Raw genomic sequence first — 24,268 nt, forward strand, 5'->3', positions numbered from 1 at the left:
TAGAAAAATGAATTCAATTAAATTCTAAAACGGTATCTCATCTTTATGACCATAGTTTGTTCTTTATTCAGAGATCAACTTGCCCCCAAATGCTATTTTTGAGATTGGTGAAGTTCAACAATGCTTGCCATTACAGGAACTTGACTGACTCTAAAATCATGTGGGTATCTTGCATATGCATGTATACATAATAGCGACTTTTAAATATTCATCTAAGCCCTGGGCGGTGTGGCTCAGTGGGCTGGAGCTCATCCCATGTGTGGTAGGGTTACAGGTTTGATTCCTGGTCAGGGCACATACCCAACCAATAGACGTCTCTCCCCCTAAAATCAGTTAAAAAAAAAAAAAATATATATATATATATATATATATATATATATATCCTCCACTGAGGATTAAAAAAGAAAAAAATGCACCTAAAATGGGCAGGTTGCCCGGCCGGCCTTGGCTCAGCGGTTGAGCATCGACCTAGGGTCTAGGCGATCGTGGTTCGATTCCTGGTCAGGGCACATGCCCGGGTTGCGGGCCGATCCCCAGTTGGGGCCATGCAGGAGGCAGCTGATCAATGACTCTCTCATCATTGATGTTTCTCTCTCCCTCTCCTTTCCTCTCTCTGAAATCAATAAAGATATATTTAAAAAATAAAAATAAAAATAAAATAAAATGGGCAGGTGATCTACTTCCGCCATCACTGACAAAAATCCTATCAGAATATTTTGGGATTGGCCTTTAATTAATAAGGCAACATGATTTTGAGCATCAATGGTAGCAGTTTTTTCTTTTTAAAGTATATGACTCCTGTTGGTAAGCACCAAAAGTCATCTCCAGGTAAGTATGGTGGAGAGGTGATGGGTAGTTAATGTTTTTTGACAGAGTAGGCCAAAACCACTATTTTTTCTCAGTTTCTACACCGGTTCTGAAGATAGTTCTGGGAGCTCTAAATGTTTTGAACAATGACAGCACTGCTGACAAAAATAAAAACTATTGGCAGACATAACTTTAACAACACTGTACATATATTCAAATACAACAGCCTTGACTTCAGTTTTACGTACTTTCTTCCAGATGTGGCTCAAGCCGTGTAAGAGGGCAGATATACCAGAACGACCAAGTTACGTTGCTCCGCTGTATAAGACAAGTGAGCGAAGAGGAACGCTGTCCACCACGGGTCACTCCACGAACTTCGTGATTGCCATGACTCTGCCCTCTGACCAGCCCAAGGAGCACTGGATCGGACGGGGGGTGGCACTGCTGTGTCAGCTTAATTCATAATGAGAAGACGCTGTGTCCCTGTTCCTAGTCCTTGTTACATGATTGAACAGAAAATATATTTTACTTTTTAAACAATTTATTTAATTTAAATCAATTTGACTAAAGTTATACTTACTTATAAATTTATTAATGTGCAAGTGCCGGCCTTGTTTAAAATGATTCGTACGTCAGTGTAAGGAAATGTCCTGAAATAAAGATCAGGCTAAAGAAAATGCTCTGCTATATTTGCTCATTTTGAATACCTTTATTTTGGGAGCGTTCCATAAGCATTAGGAACATATACATAAAATGACACACCACTGTTGACAATGAAAAAAACAGCATTTGATCATTTCCAGCTTTATAAATTTTAAAAAAAATGATTCAGTCGTAACAAAAAAAAGTTTAGATATTTTAGCAAGTATCACCTTGCAGGACCATAATCACATTTAAGCCACTGACTTATTGTTAATGGAAAAAAATTCACACTGCACCTAGATACTACAGTATTTCTAAGCATAATCACAGCTGATTGAATGCAATGTGATATACACCAAATTTCATAAGGATGTCACACAGTGACAGCATTGTACAAGTAACAGTAATGACCTCCAACAAACGCATGTTAAAGCAGACTGGTCAAGCTAAATGGAATGTTGGGGCCAAACAGAAATGTAGTGGAATTCAGATTGTCTATTAAGACTTGAAATCATACCTTAGAATGATGTGAAAACCAAACACTGGTGGAACCCTAACAAAATACTAGCAGCAACTGGTATAACACCCCTAAAATGTTAAAAAGATCTAACAAAGATAATACCATTTTCAAGAAAATATAAAACTTCATACACTTGAGCATGACCTATTTGCTTTAAATCAGGCGGTTAAGACTGGGAGCATATTCCAACTGTTGCTTTTCATAAATGTTTTTAAATCAAGCAGATTTAATAATGCTGGAATGCAGAATCCGCCTTGGATACAAAAACCCAAGAATGAACTATAAGCACAGCTTGGTTCAGAAAGCAAGGTACTTGAATCACTTGAATTTGGCAGTACTAAATAAAATATCAGCACCTTTTAGCTTGGTTGCTTGAAGGGCCAAGCAATGAGACGAGGACTGTCCTAATTCAGTGCCCAATGCTGAAAATACGAGACCATGGAGAAAGCCAGAAATAATTTTTCAAATTCAGGCATAAATTAAGAAAATATCCCTAAGCTCCCTTGCTTACAGCATAAAGAAATACTGGCAATACTCTGTTTAATACCTGGATGCATGGGCTGCTCTCAAAGTTTTGGTTTTTGTTGTAAAATTGTGGAGTTAAAAGGGAAGAGACTGGGGACGGAGGACTGCGTGAAAGCATTATAATGGAATGGAAAGAGTTTGGCTCTCCAGTATTTGAACAATAAGATTTTTAAAGCAGCTACATCGGTAGCCAAGCAGATTAAAAGAAAGCTGCCTGCACAGAATTAAAACACAGCTTAACTGGTACAAATGAAGACCATGTGGCACAGGATGTAAACAGAAAGCTACATGCATCTGACTGTACTACAAATTATTAGGTCAAAATTCAGAATAAACATGGCTTGCACTTCTCACAAATCAATCACAATTATGGTAGGAGAACAGGGCACCTAAAAAAGAGACTAATCCCTATCAGGCACCAATAGCGTGTCTTGGCACAAAATAATCAAGTGATTCCAGCTGAGTTATTTAAATATATCTTCCAAGTCACTTGGTACTTGGAAGATATATTGATAGCCACAGTATCAATGGAGATTATCCTCACAACTTTTTTTTTAACACTCCATGTACGGATTATGGACATGGTACATTTGGATTTACTGCCAGTCACAGTATGGTCCCAATGCCAAACTGGTAAAGCGATACATACATTTAGAACTTAAATTTCCCAAATAACTAGTTAGTACTGTTAAAGTAGGAAAATTGAATATTTAGACCACGTTTGGGTTCTTTACCTCTGAAATTTTCTAGAGGATTACAATTTTAATAACCAAAAAACCCAACACATTTAACCACATGCTCCAACCTCCTATCCCCACCCCAAACCCGAAAACAAAACAAAAAGTTAAAAAAAAAAACACACAAAAACCCCACCCAAACACCAGTATAATATTAATACAAAGAACCATTATGAATCTTCCATTAAACTGAAGCTCACACATACAATCACAAATTTCAGTAGTTTAGGCTGCGAGTTTAAACACTATGCAAATATATACAAAAATAGTAACTCTAGATTCAAGAATAAGGGCTTTTCCCAAAGCTAAATCCATACTCTACTGCAGCCTGAGCTTTCCTCTAGGTCCTATACTCTACTTAAGCAATTTCAAAGTCCTCAAGTTGATCCCTATAACCACGTGTATATATGCAGCTGACTTAAAGGACACTACGAGTCATTTGTAGCACAAAGAAAAGTCTGCCCAAAGTCCATTTAAAATATTTTAAAGTTTAAGTGATTTTTTTGGTTCAATTTCTATTTCTGCATAGCCACAGGAGTTTCTACTAATAAAGAGCCTACTTTAGTGTTTTATATGGTTATTTTTTTGAAAGTCTTAATCCTATTCCAACACTGTTTCATGGAGTCCCATTTTCTCCTTTCTATATCACAAGGTTTACTTTTTTTTAAAAAAGATCCTTTCACACACAGAAAACAGCACAGAGCACCAGTCTTGGGGGTCGGCTCGAACCTACAGAACTTGTAAGGAGTGCAAGCCACTGACTTTTCTTTGAGCACTGCGTGCGCAGTACAAGGAACAGATGCAAAGCTGCACGGTAACGTTTCGTAATCCGCAGTGATCACCGGGAATGGTCAAAACTGGAAGTCAAACACAATTTTGTCTTCAAAGAGGGCAATCACCAGCATGATGGCAAATCCAAACAGCAGCCCTAAATTCTGAAGAATGAACTGCACCACTGGGCAGAAGCCATGTTCCTCATGGTCGCCGTCGCCATGCAACATTTCTGGAAGCTGGGGAAGAACACACGTAGATAGTCACAAGCAATTTTGTATAATATTCTCAAATATACATTTTTTTTACATTTTTCTACTTAAGAACACTAATAAGCATAGCTACAAATAAAATAATTACTTTATTGAACATAATGCTAACCATAACATATTTCAGGCAAACACTGAGGAAGAAATTTTATGCTCTAGCTATGTACTAAATAAACACTAAATCTGTTCCCTTCTCACTCTCCAACAAACACATAATATACGCGTTCATTTTTATAAAGTTACTTACTGTCCAATGACCTTATCAATTCTGACATTTACTTTATGCTGAAGTATACGACAACTAATTATTGTCAATAACTCTCAGAAAAAAACACCCAAGTCCCACATTTACTCATCCAACTTAAGCTCACTGAGAAAGAAAGATTCCTTTCTGGGATATCTAATTCAAAACTATCATTTCTTTACCCTTTTCTATTTAAAATTCTCATTTCCAGCTGCACGTGACAGCAAGGATAGACATTTACAGACGATTCCAAATTGGCCCCCTCTGCCCTTAAGTACCACTTTTCCTTCTAACAACAGACACAGAACACAGTGTACCCAAGCTATCCAGCCTAACTCCTACCAAGTTATGGCACTGCCTTCAGGGTGTACTCTGTTCTCTTAGTAGTGATACAATTTTAAACATTTGAAAGTTTCCAGTATCTTTAAAGGTACGGTGCTTTGAAAAGTTTATAGTTCAACTTCTAAAGCATAACACTTAAGAATAATACATAGTTCAAAGTATAAAACTTAAATCTTTAATTTCTAAGTAAATTAGGTTTGAAGAAATACTTGTGCATTATTAAAGCACAAATTCTTTCTACCCAAACCTCATCAAAATTCTGAGAGAACTGCTACTTCCAATTTTCACTTTCACTTCTCTGTTTATTGTTTTTCTAGTTTGCCATGACTATCTATAGAAAGATGACACTGATGTGCTACTCTCTTAGTCACTAAGCTTTACTCCAAACAATACCTTGGTGTTTTGAGGTTTAGGGAGCAGAAATGTAGTGTGAAGTACATAATACCTGCCTGAGAAGAAACACCATTATTTATTAAGTAATGAGCACAGTTCATTCAATTAGCATGCTCTGACAGCGCTACAGTATATTTAACAATCTCGAGGCCCACTGAAGAAGCACTTCCCGCAGGCCATCTATGCTGTGTAGAAGTCTGTGGCAGTCTTGTGCAATAGCTAGTGGAGGCTACTGTTCTTGTCCAACAGAGTTAGGCCGTTGTGACAGAAGGCACTACAAATGGTAGAGCTGAGTAACTGTGACAGAGACTACATCATCCACAGTGCCTAAATATTTACTATCTAACCCTTTACAGAAAGTTTGCCAACCCCTGGATTAAGACTAAAACTGGCAACTTCCTACCTATGATTCTAGTAAGAAGACTATTTTCCCCAAGTTTTTATTGGTGAAAAACTTCTGATATTGATGTTCCTTAATAAGATGTTTCACAGAAATACACCCTCTAGATATGTGCACACAACCAGCTAGAACAGGGACTGTTTCTTCCGCACATTCAAGTCTCTCCCGAATGCCAACACCATACTGTTCGTCATAACCACAGCTAAGAGCCAGCCAGTACGGACTGGTAAGGCCACACTTGTTAAAATGCAACAATGCTTCCATATGGGTTAATTAACAGCTGCTATCAAAAGCCCCCTAAAACCAGATACCTCTCCATCTGGATATTGTAAAGTTACTTCAAACTAAAACTGCTGGAACTGTTGCTAACTTATTAAATGTCTACAAATTTAATGAAAATGTCCTCTCTGCAAATACTCCAGGTGGAGTGATCAGCAAGAGGCAGCGTGTGCTTCCTGGGGGAAAGGGGGAGGGAATGAGGGCAGTTAGGAAAACTGGAGGCAGGGAGGGAATGGAAATGCTCAAGGAGGATGGGACACTTTCAAGGTCAAAACGAGAACTTCAGGGCTTTAACTCTGAAAAAGATGGAAAACCACTTGAGGGTTTGAATACACAAGCCACACGGTCTAATCGTGGAAGCATCACTGAAAAGATCACTGTAGCTGGTGTGTTGACACAGTGCTGTGGTGTCGGGACAAGGGCAAAAGCAGGGGGCAGCTAAAAGGGGAGGGTGATGGTGGGTAGAACGAGAGAGAGAGGAGTAGAGGAGAGGTGGGTAGGGGACGGGGCCCTCAGGCCTACAGTTAGAAATACGGGAAATGACATGAATCCCTTGGAATATAATTTTCTGCAGAAGACTGGCTTACCCAAGAGGTACAGTATCTCTTTCTTGTTTGCCATTTTCTTAACAAAATACTTCCACCCCCAAATTACAAAATCTTCATAGTAATATACTAATCCTGTAATTATATCTCTAAATGCTACTGATGATTACTTTGAACAGTAACATCATTTGGTCAAAAATCTTTAGCATCTCAACTAGTTTTCAATTGAAGTATCTTAAATATCTTTCCTACTTAAGTATCTTTCCCTAATAGATTTAGGATATCGCATCTTTAAAATGGGTTATATTTTCTGAAAATATTAGTCTTTCAAACTACATCCAAAGATTTCTTCCATTTTTGGAAGTTGTGTTCTACTTACAGATTCAGTGTAACAACAGAAATGTAAAATAAGATCTTACCATATCCACCAAGGCTACATAGAGGAACATGCCAGCAGTGACGGCAAAGATCCAGAGAGTGATGTTGTTGGCGTACTGGCCCACAGCTGTGCCGATGAGCATGCCGACGTAAGCCATCATGGCAGACAGGAGGTTGTACACAATGGCTTGCTTTACTGTCATGCCAGCTTTAAGAAGAACTGCAAAATCACCTGCAATTAAGACATAAGTGAGAGTTTTAAAACCATAAGAAATTACACAAATTTAGGAAAATACCAATAAAAAACAAAATTACATGATATAAAAAGATAAGCTTTAATAACTGGAATCTTGTTATGAAAATTTTTTACTTACGAAATTAAACCTTTATACACACAAAAACTTGGGTGAATCTCAAAAGCATGATACTGAAGACAGTAGGTTATATATGACTCCACGTATATGGTAGTCTAAAAAAGATGAAACTATAGTGATGGAGACTCTTCAGTGGTCACTAGGGAGCAGGGATGAAAAGGGGTGTGACTATAAAGGGAGAGCGTGAGGGGGCTTGTTAGGATGATGGAGTTCTTCCGTATCCTGGCGGCGGTGGTAGTTATACATATCTATATACACCTTGAAATTCAAAAGGTAGCACATCAAAAAAACTACATCAAAGAGCAAGGTCAATTTTACTATACAACATGAAATGTAAAAAAATTTTTAAAAGAACAAAAAAAAAAAAAAAAAAAATCAAGAAAATCACAACACTACTCTTTTTGTGAGAAACAAAGCTCTGTGCTATGATTTGTTCTTTTTTCAAAGGGAAATGACCTAAGTAAGAACAGAGGTAACAGGCTCTGAATATATTATATTGCATGCTGTTTACGTTTTTCCTAGAAAAACATTAAATCTTAATTCTGAAAATGTGAAATACGTAAAAAATAAGACTTTTTTCACTTATCTAACGTTGGAACACTAGGGAAAAATGATCAGAGCAGTGATTTTCCACCAGTGAGCCGCAAGAGTTTTTAAAATAATGCAATACCTGGCGCTTTAGGCAGGGGCACTGACCTCTTTTCCCTTAGATCGTCAAATAAAAAAATGACAACAGCCAACACAATAGGTGTCCTGTGTAAATGAATCAAAATTATACCTATATTTTTTGTCACATCGGCAAAAAATGTATTTTTTGGTGTGCCACAGAATTTTAGTAATTAGTTTATGTGCCATGAGATGAAAAAGGTTGAAAATCGCTAGCTTAGAGAGAGAGGTTACTAGAAGAGCAAAATGCTGTAAGAAATAAAAGTCTTGGAGCTAAAGGGTCAAACTAATAGTTTTACTAATTATAACAAACTTTTTTTAGTTACTAAATATACATACATTCACTTAATTATTGAACACTTAGCATATGCAAGGTAAGGTAGGATTCTGGGGCTTCTTTCTCGTAAAATATTTGACGAAAAATATGTGACCTGTTAACTAAGTTAACAAAGAAATTAGTGCAAGGCATTATTTTTGCATGTTCTAAGAAACTGCTACAAACTACATACTGCAACATTATTTGGGAAAATTAAGATAATATACCTAAGGAGATTATCTACCAATGGCTTCAAAATTGCCATTCTCCAGTTTCCATCTAATATTATCTCCTTACACCTTTTCTCCGTGGATCCTAAATACTTACTTCTCCCGGGTGAAGCCTGGATTCAACAATATCAGCTTTCACCTCTTCTCTCCCACAGAGTTTTAATTTCCTCTGACCTTTCTTTCTCAGCTTCCTTTAAAGAAAGAGCTCTCTAACTTCTTCCTCTACAAATTTCCTGGCCATATTTTCAATAATTCACCCACCAATTGTGCTAAAGGGACAATTTCACTTAGCAAGGGGTTGGAGAATACAAAATGAGACTATAGAAGTCTTTTATAATTTCAAAATAGGGCTTTACAAGGAGCATTACTTAATGCTCAATGAAAAAATGTACCATAGGTAAAACTATGTCAAATTGGACGCAACCCCTGGTATTACTAGGTAGCAAAATGACTTACTTCATCCCCTGAAAAACCACCGAACCGCCTGAGTTAGCTAATCAAGATTCAAGATATATTACTTTTAGTTAGTATTTTTTAGCGAAATCTTTAGGGTTCTCTCTATACAATAGCATGTCATCTGCAAATAAAGACAGTTTTACTTCCTCCTTAATTATCCTGGAATGTGACATATTATACTGTACTGCTAACACCTTAACCTACTAAGTCGGGAGGGGACCTCCCATCGACCTGCCATGCTTCTACCTCAGCCTGCACGGGATGGATTTTCCCCTTGATTTAAGTTCTCAGGAAGAAGCTTCTATGTCTCTCTCTATATTCTGTTCCTCTCCAAGTAAGAACGAGTACTTGAATCAAAGAAGAGATATCCATCTGGCCCTGTTTTATCAAAGTGCCCCATTACTGGGCCGTGAAGGCAACAATTAGGCTCCACCACGTTTTGTTTTGCTGCTGTTGTTGATCTTCCTTTAGTTCTGGTCAGCAGACAACTTCCTACCTTTTTGATGGACACAAGGGCCAAGGCCTTTTCTGTCACCTCAGGAGAAGGAAGACGGGTACTTTCTTTATGCTCTCTCTGTCCTAGGAGCCTAGGCAGCTAGAATATGAGGCCATTTGGTCTAATACTAGGTGCTAAATATGTAAAATGTGGTAAATGCAACACCTTTGAGCACTGGGTAGAAGCTACATATTAAATTAACTCATGGTAACCTGGATGGAGTTTAAAAACAATGATTAGTAACATAAGGGAAAAAAAGAATGGGATATAACAATACTGTTTACATAAATTAAAAATACGTAATACAAAACAATACACTTTTAGGAGCATATCACAAAAATTATACAGTAAGAAAATAATGACACTGTACTTGCCATCAGCCACTTTTTATGCTTTGTTACTTCTAAAATTTGGATGCATTTATAACTGAAGAAGTCTTAGATTTGATGAAGTATGGTAAAATTTTAAAGGTTACATTACCTAACTCGTGTGGCAGCTCATGACAGAAGACAGCTATGGAAGTACTGATTCCTCCCGTCAACCCAGCACTGAAAGCTGCTCCTGAGATGAGGGAGGGGAAAATAGTAAGTGACCTTTACTGATCTCCTATCTTTCCATTTTCATTAATAATGAAAGTGCAGTCTCTTTTGCCTATCTAAATTACGTAATATATGGGAGACTCACTTACCTTAAAACTATAGTTTTTGAACATACAGTGAGGTTCAGCATGTGTTGACAACCAGAAAAAGAGCTATTCAGTGAAAGAAATATTACCTACTAAATTAAAATTTTTAGTTTGTAACCTTTTAACTCACTAATAGCTTAGAAGTAGTAATGGTTTTCAGTATTTCAATCTCTGAGTGGTAGTTTGATGTTCAATTTTACTCATATAAGGTCATTTATAGATAGTTAAATGGCTAATATCCTTATCCAAACTTCTCTGGGCCTAGAGCACAAGTGGTACAAAGAATTATTTGTCTGACTGCCTTGAAGACTGAGGTCAGAGGCATAAACTGCATTTAACTCTACTAGTAAAATCTAATTCTAGTAAAAAATGCATCTAATTCTGCCAGGGCAGTGTGGCTCAGTGGTTGAGCATAGCACTATGAACCAGGAGACACGGTTTGATTCCCAGTCAGGGCACATGCCTAGGTTTCAGGCTCAATCCCTAGTAGGGGGTGCACAGGAAGCAAGTGATCAATGACCCTCTCATCACTGATGTTTCTATCGCTCTCTCCCTCTCCCTTCCTCTCTTTGAAACCAATAAAAACATATGTTTTAAAATTATACGTTTAAAAATATACGTTTTAAAATTAAATGCCTCTCATTTTACTAGTAAAACATTGGCAGCCACTGTGGATTCAAAAATATGATCTTTCCTTTCTGAAAGATATCAAATTGAAGTCTACTTCTGAGTAATTATTTAATAGAGTCTGGATTTCAAAGAAAATCATGTATTAATCACATTTATTGTCCTCCTAAACTGGCAATACCAGTTTTCATTAGCAAGATTCTAATATAATATATTTGAATCTAGTACAATGGATTCGTTTTCTTTAAATATACCTTTATTCATTTCAGAGGGAGGAAGAGAGAGGGAGAGAGAAAGAGAGAGACAGAAACATCAATGATGAGAGAGTCGTCATTGATCAGCTGCCTCCTACACGCCCCCGACTGGGGATCGAGCCCTCAACCGGAGCATGTGCCCCGACTGGGAATTGAACCATGATCTCCTGGATCCTAGAGTCAATGCTCAACTGCTGGGCCACACCCGGCCGGGCAAATTCTTTAACATTATAAAATTTTTCTTCATCTTTTTAGACGTAAAAAAAATTATTAAATCCAAAATTGCAATTAATTTGTTCTCATTCAGGCTTGTGTAAATGTATTTGAAAATATAATGTTAAGGTAGCTTTTTCAATATGGTAATGTCTTGAATAAAATTATTAAAGAAGTATATTATAACCCCAATAAATTCAATTAAAAATTTTTTTAAATGTTTACAAACCCACAAATAAATGAATCACACAAAAAAAAGAAGCCCTGGCTGGTGTGGCTCGGTGGTAAGAGTCGGCCTGTGCACCAAAAGCTCTCGGGTTTGATTCCCAATCAAGCACGTACCTGGGTTATAGGTTGGATCCCAGCCTCAGTCAGGGTGCGAGTGGAAGGTAACTAATCAATGTATCCCTCTGACATCAATATTTCTCTCTCTCCCCCCTCCCCTCCTCCTTCCCACTCTCTCTTAAAAAAAAAAAAAAAAATTCAATGGAAAAAAATCCTCGGGGGAGGATTAACAAAAAAACAAACATCTGTTTACACGTTCAAAGAAAAACCCACTGAAATTATACCTTTATGCCCCCAACTAAACTCATCAAAAATATTAACATAGCCTTTAGAAAAACCAAATGACAGGAGTAATATATAATAGTATATTTGTTAAGCTCCACATTTTAATCTTATATATTACAGTTCATAAGGTTAATACTGAAATAGTAGAAGAAAGTCTTAAAGAACAACAAACTAGAACCCAAGTTTCCAGGGAGCTTACCAATGGCCAGCCCATCGCTGAAGTTGTGGATGCCGTCCCCCATGATTACCATCCAAGCTATATTAGCTATTCCGGTTTCCTTCAGATCTGACCCGGAATGACAGGGACCATGGGAATGATGGGAGTGCTTGTGGTGCCACTGATGGTCATGCTTCCTCAGCGCAGTCTTGCTCTCGTCGAGGTGGTTGTGCGCAGCAGCGTGCAGGTCGTGCTCGTCAGCGGCGTGGAATCCATCACTGTGAGCATGGTCCACTATTTTCTCCTCTTCTGCACAGAGGTAAGCTTTAGGAGGGGATTCCTGTTGGCCTTCTAAATCTGTCAGCTCAGTTTCATTAAGTCGATCTTCAGAAACAACCGAGTCATCAGTTCCTACATTTACAACAGCAAAGAATATGCTTTATCAACAAGTAAATGAATGCATATTTGCTAATTTAAACAGAGGGAGAATAGCATTGTACTCAACATTTCTTAAGTGAATGTCTTTTAAAAGTCACTAAGTAAATAAGTATATAAGAGCAAATAAAATAAATATTTGTGAGCACACATAAAACCAACTTGGGTTCTGAGGGTCCCAAAAGGTACACCAGATGATGGAAGGGACTGAAGGAGTAGCAGGCAAAGTGAGAAGAAAACTTGGCAACGCTGATGATACTGGGGAACTTAAGGAGTACATCATGAACAGCTATGAAAATCAAAGGGTGAAAAGTTACTGTAGCATTTACAGATAATAAAATGAACCCCTAACTTTTCAGAAAAAGAACAAACCTTAAAGTTTACCCACTATAACCTTCTCTCACTATGTAAGAAAAAAAAAGACAAAATTTAATAATTTGCAATGCTCCACCTATCTGACAATACTCCTCAGATCATTACTAGAATAAAGTTCAGAAATTCATATAAATGACAAAATTTGTTAAGTTTTGTTTTTTAATTGAGGTTGGCCTCTTACCTAGTTTTCAAGTTATTTATTGTGTGACAAAGATCTTAATACTTCCCAAACTGTATTTTGGGGCAGAGTCTACAGTTAGGGTCTAGGCTGTTTCTTTTCTGCAGAAATCATTGGTACACTCAGGGGGAACACAAAGGGGGAAATATCAGATTAAAATTTTCTTTATGTTTCCCTGAAAATTGTAAGCCACCTTATTACATCTATCAGGCAACAGAATAGATGGTGGATGAGCAGAGATTTTAAGTATAGACCCCATTCTCCTTTAAGTGCAAAGGCTGATTCTCCCTTTTCCATAGGAAACCAATCACATGTGAAGGGCACAAAGATCTTACATTGCCAAGAAATAAAATTTACACTGCCCAGCCAGGCGTGGCTCAGCGGTTGAGCATCGACCTAGGATCCAGATCTGGTTCGATTCCCAGTTGGGGCACATGCCCGGGTTTCGGGCTCAATCCCCAGTCGGGGGCGTGCAAGAGGCAGCCAATCAACGATGACTCTCTCATCATTGATGATTCTGTCTCTCTCTCTCCCTCTCTCTTCCTCTGAAATCAATATATATTTAAAAAAGAAAAAAAAAATTACACTAATCTACCACTTACAAAGCCTTTTTGTTTCATTCTTTGTTTTCTGTAAAGTAAAAAAAGTTCAATGTTTTCGCCCTGTAGTATAATTAAAAGTACAATGTTTTTGCCCTGTAATAAAATTAATTCCAGTATAAATAAGGCTGAAATGAACAAAAAAAAACTAACAACAGCACAATTAAGATATACTCACAATTAAGAAAATTCAAGTTAGAAACTAAAATTAGGGAAGCCACAAAGACAAATTTCAAATAACCCAGATACAGTTTAGAAGCTATATTTCAATTGTTATGTTTTAAAGTTTCTCTTTAGTCAGAACTGTTGTCTACCGGCAAGAGGCTTGAGCTGAAGCCAGTCAGCATCTGGTGTATTATTTAACTTATGATCTGAAAGCTTCCTTCCAATACTCGATTCTTCTGTGCTCTGCTTCATAAACCATTTCTGTTTCCCCTGGGGAGAAAAAAAAATCTGGTATTAGTATCAAATCTGCAGCCACAATTAGCAACAATATTCACTTATTAACAGCTGTGGTGATAACTGGTGGTAACTTTATGCATAAATTATTTAGTAGAGAAATGAGAAAAAAACTTTAGCAATTAATCAAGGGAGTCTAATCAGCCCTGCTGGGCGTGGCTCAGCATTTGAGCATCGACCTAGGATCCAGGTGATTGGGGTTCGATTACCGGTCAAGGTACATGCTGGGGTTGCGGGCTCGATCAATGACTCTCTCATCATTGATGTTTCTCTCTCTCTCTCTCCCACTTTCCTTTCCTCTCTCTGAAATCCATAAAGATATATTAAAAAAAAAAAAGGGGGGGGGGAGTCTAATCAGATGAAAAAATCCAACTATCTTTGTTGGTTGGTTTTATTTTTTCTGAATACTCAACCAAAAGGTTCAAATCCATCTAACTCAAAGTTAAAAATAGGATACCCGGCACCATATTTTCGTATGCAACCCACATGAAATGTGTGAAATACATGTAATCTCTCTATCTAATAGTGTGTGGGAATTGGAAGGTCCAAAAATTAATGCTTATTCCTTTGAACTGTATTCTGTGATTAACGCAATCTCACATTTCCCTATTGTGACATAATGAACAGAGTCAAACCTGAGTTAATACACCATATTCGCAGTTAATTTCTATGAAACTTTTGTTAAATTTATTAAGCATAAGAATATTCATCTGTAAAGTGAAAATGATAGATTATGAGGATTAAATGAGTTGATGCGTGAAAATGACCTGTAAGTAACTGATCCTAAGCTTTGCAATAAAGACAAGTTTTGTTTCTCATCTAATCTGTCCTCAGTTACTAATACATTCTAATTACTGTATTTCACTGTTTGGGTTTGAATTTTCCTATCTTATCTCTTAATAGTCTTTTTTCTTTTATCAATGTAACTGCCACTAACAACTCTTCCAACCTGAAGTTCTAATCTACGTTAATTTAAGAGAACAAATAATCAAGTATGTTAGAACAGTGTGAAAGTAAAAACATTCTCTGGGAGATGCTCACTGACTGGCAGAGCACTGTCTTGTCATCGGTTTCGCTTACAGGCTCTAAACTATGTCTCAGATGTTTAAGTCTTAACAAATGCATAAATAAGCCTGTTACGGCTAGTTGAGTCTTCAGAGATGGCCACCATCAATTTTTCTTCCGTCCCTGTCTGAGCATTCTTCCCCACCCATAAGAATGTAGAGTGTATTCTCCTTCCCCTGGATTTGGCTGGCTTTTTGACTTGCCCTCACCAACAGAATGCAGTGGAAGTGATGCTGGGCCAGTTCTGGGACTAGTCTGAAAGAGGCCTGGTACCTTTTGCTCTTGCTCAGGGAAGCCAGCCACTATGCTATGAAGACGCTCGGCCTAGCCTTTGACGAGAGGCACTGTGGAGGGGTACCAAGATGTAGACATAGAGAGGTAGAGTAAAGAGTTCTTGGACCTTCAGCCCTGCCCTGTGCAGGCCAGGTGAGTTGGAATGTAGTAACGAGTGACTCTAGCTGATAACAAGGGGAGCAAAACCACTGCCCAGCTGAATCCTGCCTAAATTCCTGACAGAATTAAGAGAAATAATAAACTATTGTTATAAGCCATTAAGTTTTGGGTTGTTCTGCTTTATAGCAATAGATAACAAAAACCAGGGAAATAAAAATGTTCAAAAGAAAGTAATATGGAAACATCCTAAAGAGAAGAAACAACAGTTAATGAAGAAGAAAAGAGGAAGGAGGAGCCAACAACACTAAAAGTCAATGAGAGGGACACAGGCAGTAAAAGAAGAAAGTGCGAACACCAGCTGGGATTTTGTTTAACTGCTTTGGTTCTGATTGTCCACTTTTCTAAAACCTTGCCAAATTCTTATCCTCAAAGCCTCGGTCTTGCTGAAACCAGTCACCATCTGGTGTATTATTTAACTTGCGCTCTGAAAGCTTCCTTCCAATAGTTCACTTTTCTATCAGATGATCAAATGTCTGCTCTATTCAAGTATCACTAATCTTCAAAAAAATGCCTCTACAGTACTTTCATCTTAGATTACCTGTTGTTCTATTTATCATAAAGGACATTCACTGACTTATCTGCCTAGATTCCTTTCTTTGATATACTTGAAAAATTCCTTATTATTAGATTTGCAATACCCCTCTGCCAAAATATTCCCTTCAGTTTTTTATTTCCCACAATTTCAAATTTACAAAAAAGCTGCCATATTTTTGGGACTCAGTTCTCCTACATTAGTTTAATTTACAAAAATAAATGTGTTTAATTTTGCCAGTAAATTTAGGTTCAAAATGAGATCAAGATTAAATTATAGAAAACGAAAATCTGTTTATTTTGCACTTCTCTGTAAAGTATACAGTCCCTAATAATTTATACATATTAAATACTTAATATCTGCTGCTTCAATGTTAGTAGATATATACAACTGAAGAAAATTAGGGCTTCACAGTAATTCTAAAACTCCTTTATATAGTTTGCAGTACGTAACTGTGTTCTAAATTAGGTGCTCACAGAGATGGACTCTAAATTCTTTCATTTGAACAATTCTCTTAATCACCTCCTCTTCCCCATTCCTTATGCCATGACTAGTTCAAGCCCACATCACCTCTCTTCTAAATGATTTGGCGGTCATCTTCGCTGACTCACTTCAATCCAGCCACTCTTACCTTGGCATCCCTCCCCCACATTCTATTCTTCACCCACCCACATGACTTTCTACAACCCTTCAAAAACCAATCTGTAAGTTGATCCTTCCCAGTTCCTTTCACCATTCCTCAGATAATTCTTCCCTGTCACACCATCTTGATCACCCCTCCTTTAAGGGAAACTAAATATGATGGTGTCCTGACTAAAATATGGCAATTCAAATTAAATACACTACTTGAAATATGATATAAAAATGAGAAGTAGGGTTTATTTTCCATAGACTTAGACAGCAACTGGAAATCATGAGGAATGAATCATAGTTTCACAGCTAGTTTGTAGCTGAGCAAGAACTAGAATCACCCCCTGAATTTCCAGTTCAGATCTCTATTATGATTTATTTTGTCTCAAGGAGATAGATACAAAACACATACATACACCAGAAAATATATACATAAAAATAGTATAAAAGTTGTATCATAAGTGTGGACTGTATATATGATGATCATGACTATCCAATGTTCTTAAGGAAAAAGAAAAGATTTTCTTTTTTAAATATCTGTAGTTAACTAACAAAATATAAGAATTTTTTTAACCCTTTTTTGTGGAAAGCTTCCTAAAAATGTTCTCTAGATTTACTGACTTAAAGAGCATATACTGAAAATAGTCAGCATTAGTATCACAAACATGTTAGTGAGATATATTCAAGATAGAGCTTTAGATACGCACGTAAATTAACGTGAATAGGGAGGGGTGTGATGGTGGTGAACGGCAGTAATTCTGAACTTACCTTCCTGGGGAAAATTCTTTTAGATTGTTATTCTCATAAGTGTGATATGAAACACAGACAGTACATAACAAGCAGGGTATTTGATCAACAGTCCAAGCGTCATCTCCCAAGTGGTTTCTCACTCTTGAGAAGCATCACCATTCCCTTCATTTCATCATAGTTTCTTCCTACGAAGCCCCAGAATCTAAATTCTTATTACTCTAGTACTTCTACCATTATTGGCAAGGCTTTTCTGATAAAGAAATATGTTGTCTGAAAACATCTTCATTAAAATATATGACATTAAAAGCCACTTATGGTTAAAAATATTACCTAAGAAGATCGATGAAACTTACTTCTATTTATTAATTTTTACATTTTTATAAGCATAAGTTGGCCAATAGCTTTTCCATCCTGTTTAAGTCAATTAAATAAAATGTGACAAATTATCTGAGGCTGAGACTGCTATCTCTTGATTATAAATGCCAAAATAAACGTAATGACCAAAAATGGCCAGGATCAAGGCCATTTATTACTGCAAAGATAATCTATTAAAAGATAGAGATTTAATACACACCAATACCATAATTAAGCATATAGCCAGAAAATGATGGTCTTTGAGTTTTACATCCCAGAAAATGAAATAAAAACTAAAAGTACTTACTCTTTGCTGTTTGTAGTGCTTAAACATTCTAAGACAGTGTTCAATGATAAATAACAAGTAAATGCCTCCTAGAGCAACAAGTCCTTTCAGTACAGCATCATATTCTTCCAAAAACTTCTTAGATTCGTGTCCATGAGAATGTCCATGCCCATGTGCATGTTCATGACTGTGATCATGCCCACCCTGAGACTGTTATTAAGAATAAGAAAAAGCTATTTTAAATTCTGAGATTATAATATCCTAGAGGACACAGAAAAATATACTTTTTAATTTTTAAAGTGCTCCCTAAATATTATCTCACTTAAATATAAGTAGTCTTCCATTTAATTTTGCTATACTCAGTGGCCGGGAAAGTACTCAGTGGCCGGGAAAGTACATTTCACAGTAACTCTAAAACAAAGACCACAAACTCAAATGCTGATAGGGGTTACGATACATACTATAGTGAGAGAATGAAATCAGCAGTAAGATAATAGGGAGTGATGTGTCCTTTGTAAATTTAAGGCAACATGACCCAGATAAATGCCCAATATTTAGCAAAAGTAAAACAAACTAATTTACCAGCAGGTGATCACTTGTGACTCCCTGTAATCTCACTTTTTCTTAAACTGATTATACAGAAGTATATACTGGAAAGTGTGCTAATTTTCTATATTTTAAAACTTTAGCAAAAAGAAATGTGTGAAAGTGGTTATTTTTAATTGTGAAATGTAAAAGTTTCACAATATTTATCTTAGAGAACTTTAAACATTAGAGAACTATTTTTAAGTATTTTCCTTGCTTATAACATTTGTATTCTTTCCCCATATGCTCTCAGTCAACAGAAGAGGTTTCTAAACCTCTCAAAGGAGGTAAAGACCTTCAAAAAGCTATTAACTTTATTTCATTAACATTTCTTAAGAAAAAAAAGTGAAACAGCAGTTACACTTGTTCTCAGTTCAACTGTTCTTATTAGGGTCAGTTCTGAAACAGGGGAAAATAAGTAAATAACATAATAAATAAGCTTTAAAAACATATTAAATTTTAAGATTAATTTTTTAAAAAGACAGTGTCATACATTCTCAACCAACAGTGCAGAAGAAGAGAAGAGGTATACACAACACACAAATATAACTCTGTGTTCCAAATACTCCAGAAGGGAGGTAGTGAGAATAAAAAAAAAAATCCTCAAACCTGTAATTTTACATTTGGAATGAAAAAGCCCCACTATTTTCATAATGTGACATAAAAACAATAATACTAGATCAAATACTCTTATGTGGCAACAGATTTTAAAAGGCATAATCAAGGCACTGTGAGTGTGGGCTTATGACCATACCATTAGAAGTGTACCCAAATGTTAGGAAACAAGAGGTATGCCAGGTGAAAAGACAAATGGCCCGGTAAGTAAAGGGCTGTATGCCTGTAATAGCTAACTGAGTAGGTCTGCCTATTCTTGCTCAAGTAAAGGTGCCTATGTATGGCACACTGGCTATATACATGATCATTACAAGATCCCTTATATATTTCTTCTAAAGGCTTTTCTTGAAATACCATACAGATAAAAACTCACTCTCTGATTTTTAAGTATTTACTTTCAGAACTGCCAACAGAGCAAGTTGTTGTTTTTTTAAATTAGCTTTACTGAGGTATAATTGGCCTATAAAATTGTAAGATGTTTAAAGTGTACATCGTGTTGATTTGATATGTATACATTGTGACAGGTGAATATAAAACCAACATTACCAGGTTTTTTGCTATTTTAGAACCTAATGATTTAATTTATTTCAAAAATATTGCTATTAAAACTGTTCAAATGAAAAAAAAATACTTTATCCTATTAAGCAAATAAAATAGTGCAAATACTAAATTTTTTTACTACAGCTTGTTAATGAAAGACCCTTTTAGCTTAAATATTTTCATTTTTAATTTGTTTAAAGTTTAAAAGGATTTCTTACATGGGGCAGTAGATGAAGAAGGGCATCTCCACTCATTGTTCCTACAGCTAGAGCAACAAGGAATGTGAGAAGGAATTTGAAGCATCCTTGGTTAATGATGGGAACCAAGATCACGCCTAGCAAGGAAAGCAGGCTAATGACAGTGACAGAAATTATACCACAAATCCATGCTGTAGGAAAGAAATTAATAGTCAATATTAGTATGAATCACGGACAACAGATTATCTTACCTAGACTATACTTTTTAAGAAGTTTTATATTTTGGCACTGCTATGCTTAAAAACAAAACAAAATAAATAATCATATAACTAGCTTGAATACTTAAAAAAAGAATTAAGAAACTCAGATCAAATTATAAATAGTATCTTCAGTAGCACACCGTATCAGAAATAGGGACTTAAAAATGACTAAAGGCTGTGATTCACTCTTATTATCTAGACTGTAAACAAAATTTTAAGAATTCTAAAGGCAGAGCCACAGCAATAAAATTGTTTATTTAAAGAGTATAATTATAAACCTCTCCTGGGAGCATTAAAGGAAACCAAGTATCTAATGTATTGTAACCTTTGTAAATCTTTCTAATACAAAGTCTTAAAGTTTCAACTTAAAGAAAACTTAAAATTTTCTTAAAAACTACCTATCAGCCCAAAATAGAAATATATTCACATGACATACAAAACAGTCTTATTACTGGTAGCTGTACTGTATTTCATTTCTTATTTTTGCAAGGATAACTCAGCTCTGTTTTCCTCGATATCAACTCTCCTCCACACCCAGTTTGAAACTCTTTTTCCTCCAATTTGGCGTTCTGTACAATTTACCACTTAAAAAAAAATCTGACTTTTTAGAATTAATAATATTTGCATTTAGCTTAAATAAACTCTATCATAATTTCCTAGGTGTTGAACAAAACAATTTAGGTAATAAAATTCTTCTGATTTCTAACCAAATTACTGTGCTTTTTAAATCACAATTTACTTGCTTTAAAACAAAAACAAACAAAAACCAGAAAACCCCCAAAATAATAAAAGGTATCATTTGCCCTGGCCGATGTGGCTCAGTTGGTTGAGCATTGTCTCATGCACCGAAAGGTCACTGGTTCAATTCCCAGTCAGGGCACATGCCCACGCTGCCAGCTTGATTTCCAGTAGGAAGCCTGCAGGAGGCAGACAATGGAGGTTGAGCTCTCACATTGATGTTTTTCTCTCTCTCCCTCCCCCTTCCTCTCTCTCTTAAATCAATTTCTAAAAACACACATAAAAAAGGCATCTTTTGTAAAAGTTATACCAAACTAAGAATATACAAAGTGTTAAATACAACTACCAAATGTTTTCTTTATTTGTACCCAAGATACCAAATGCAATTAAAAAAAAAAGTTAACTATCCGAAACAAGCTTCACTTATTCTACAAATTACATTCTTAAAACATTAAAGGTCTTCAAGCTTAGTTATCCACCAACTCCCTTTCTCATTATCTAGAGAGAAAATGCATTCTTTTAAAAAGAAGCACTCATCTGTGGAAACTTTCTAATTAACTTGGTTCAAAGCATGTGCAAGATGGCAGTTTTCTACACTGTTTCAGCATTTTAATTGGCAGAAAATGCTTAGCGACCTATTCACAACCCCCCCTGGCAATTAAACTAGGGTCAACTCTATGACTAAATGAGCCAGTCTTGTGAAACAAACGATTTCTACCATACACAGTACATAGCATATTTGGTTTACAGCACTCTTTGAACAGTTAATGAGGTAGTAGCTGTGTCACTACGGGAGATTTATACAGAACAAGTTAACCTTTCTTAATGGCGCAACAGTCATTAAAAATAATTTTTAGCAGGACTTTCTAACAATTATTAACATCTATTAGGACATAATTAATTCAATCTTCATTTCTGACAATGCTAACAACCACCTGCAAACAATTAATCGATATCCACTATAGTAATGTATTTGTCTTCAAAACAAGTACAATTTCCTCTAAGGCTTTTCAGATTGAATAAACTGTAATTTTCAATATTACCATAGTCAAGCATCTGTCAACAGCTTATTATAACATATAGATTATTCCAATATTACAACATAGAAAACTTAGTAATAATCTACAGTTGATGTGGAAGCCAAAAATTAGAATTTTTTGAAGCCTAAAACATAAAAAAGGCTATCTTTACTCTAGATATGATAATCTCATCAATTTCTGTTTTCCCTGTAAAGAACAAATGACTTTTATTTTTAATTAAGTTAAATAATCTCAGGTCTAGCTTCCCCTTCTCTCCTGCCATAATGAAAATTTAGAAGCACTTGAGAAAGATTCATCTACAAAAATCAGCGAACAGGAAACCAACAGAGAGGACATATTTTATCTATCCAAAGACCAACATTCAAATCTGGAGTGTGGACTCTTTCTTTCCCTTTTCTAATCATACCAGACTGAACTCAACCTGTCTACCTAGAAGACTATTCTTGTATTTTTTCTTACTAATCTATACTTACAGCAACACTTACTTGTACCAATATTTACCTCTATACCACTTTCCTGTCTATGTCTGCATTATCTGTTAAAACACTACTAAGTATAACTAAATATAACTCTTTTTATCTCCCTGTCACATTCTAGCAAAACATACTTAAGAACCTTTTTAGCAAGAAGCAGTTGAGCACAGCATAGGTTAAGAACATAGTAGAATTATAGGCTTCTTTTTATCTTTTAAAAAAATTTTTATTGAATTTAGTGGGGTTACATTGGTTACTAAAATTATATAGGTTTCAAGTATACAATTCTTTAATACAACATCTGTATACTATACTGTGTGTTCACCACCCAAAGTCTAATCTCCTGTCACCAAATTCTATTCCCACCCCTCTTACCCTCTTCTACCTGACCCCGCCCTCCTTTCCTTCTGGTAATCACCATACATGAAATCACATGGTATTTATCTTCCTCTGACTGGCTTATTTCATTTAGCATAAATACCTTCTAGGTCCCCACTGGCTTTCCTCTGTACTTCCTTAAAAACAATAATCAGCTTTTCACCAGAGGCCCTCAACTCTGCTAAATGTTAAAAAACCAGAACACCAAATAACTTTAATTAGGGGCCCGTTATTCCATCAAGAAAGATCCATTTATCACAAACTTGTAAATCCTTTTTAATCTAGTTCTCTAGCAAAACTGTCCTGCTGGTGCCAGAAGAAATAATTAAACTGTACTCTCCCTCCTGTTTTCCCCCAATCTGTTTTAAACACACATATTAAAATATATTGAGAATTGGAATTACTTTCTAATTCAATTACATAAAAAAATAGAATACAAACTACTTTGAGGATCAAAAACTTAAATCTTCCTTACCTGATGCCCCTATATTTGCCTTATCTTCAGGAACCATATTTTTATCTTTATTTAAATCTTCAACTAAAAGTTTGTCAAAATGTTCAATACAAAGTCTGCTGTCAATCTGGTATAACAATGCAGGGCAAAGGTATGTAAATAAATCAGCTGAGATTGGAGAGTTGGCACCATGACCATAGTATTTTAACAACTGAGTGACGTTCAAACACTGCAAGGAAATTGATAAAACAAATTAAGTAAAAGAGTATTTTAAAAAGATTATGCCAAAGAAATTGACTGTATAAAGAAAATATTCGAATTATTATTTGAAAATAGTTTGTAATACACAGGTATCTATTAGAAATAAAGCTTTTGGATAGGAATTTATGATAGGGATACATTCAACTTATTACCCAAGACTTTTTATGGATTTTAACCATTTTTCCATTCTAACACGTGAAAGATAATGATCTTTTGACATTGATAAGAAAGGATTCCCAACTCTGTTCCCAATATTCTTAAGGGGGTAGGAGGAAAAAATGTCACTTCTCTAGTTAAAGTGTATTTATTAATTACTCAAGATTCTTACTTGTAAAACAGTGTTAAATAAACTAAAAATACTTTAATAACTTTATATTATAGTATAATACAGACTTTTTCACTGCCTAAGGGAATTCTAGCCCAATGCTAATACTGGAAGATGAAAAAAGGCAGCTTCATCCACCAGTACTTTAAGTGCAAAATAAAACAAAGCAGGAAACACAAACAAATTTGAACCCATATAAAACAAATATCTAAAATTAAGGCAAAAAAGATGGTACTGCCTCTTTTTCATACATATTCACTTAGGTAGCATGTTTGTTTACTGACTTGCTAGCTCATTATATGATTTTACCTATGTACAAAAAACAAAAACAAAACATACATACAAACAAAAAAAGGATTCTTCTCAGGTTTTAACATAAGGTACTACTCT

General features: G+C 35.8%; 2 protein-coding genes across 2 annotated transcripts in view; one reads left to right on the forward strand and one right to left on the reverse strand.

Moving 5' to 3' along the window:
- The window catches only part of DNAH7 (dynein axonemal heavy chain 7), a 184,497-nt gene extending 183,064 nt beyond the window's left edge, over nt 1-1,433 (forward strand). Inside the window, exon 66 of the mRNA XM_087819982.1 lies at nt 1,066-1,433. Within this exon, the coding sequence (XP_087676108.1) occupies nt 1,066-1,272 (207 nt within the window). The 3' untranslated portion in view covers nt 1,273-1,433. The remainder of the gene's footprint in view (nt 1-1,065) is intronic.
- Nucleotides 1,434-2,980: 1,547 nt separating this feature from the next.
- Nucleotides 2,981-24,268, reverse strand: part of SLC39A10 (solute carrier family 39 member 10) — a 34,821-nt gene continuing 13,533 nt past the window's right edge. Inside the window, exons 3-10 of the mRNA XM_016218370.2 lie at nt 23,314-23,521; nt 19,971-20,140; nt 18,034-18,222; nt 13,798-13,918; nt 11,939-12,307; nt 9,871-9,951; nt 6,894-7,084; nt 2,981-4,241 (exon numbers count right to left, since the gene is read on the reverse strand). Coding sequence (XP_016073856.1) covers nt 4,083-4,241; nt 6,894-7,084; nt 9,871-9,951; nt 11,939-12,307; nt 13,798-13,918; nt 18,034-18,222; nt 19,971-20,140; nt 23,314-23,521 — 1,488 coding nt within the window. The 3' untranslated portion in view covers nt 2,981-4,082. The remainder of the gene's footprint in view (nt 4,242-6,893; nt 7,085-9,870; nt 9,952-11,938; nt 12,308-13,797; nt 13,919-18,033; nt 18,223-19,970; nt 20,141-23,313; nt 23,522-24,268) is intronic.

This window comes from Miniopterus natalensis, chromosome 8, assembly GCF_054644295.1.
Source record: "Miniopterus natalensis isolate mMinNat1 chromosome 8, mMinNat1.hap1, whole genome shotgun sequence".
NCBI classification, from domain to species: Eukaryota; Metazoa; Chordata; class Mammalia; order Chiroptera; family Miniopteridae; genus Miniopterus; species Miniopterus natalensis.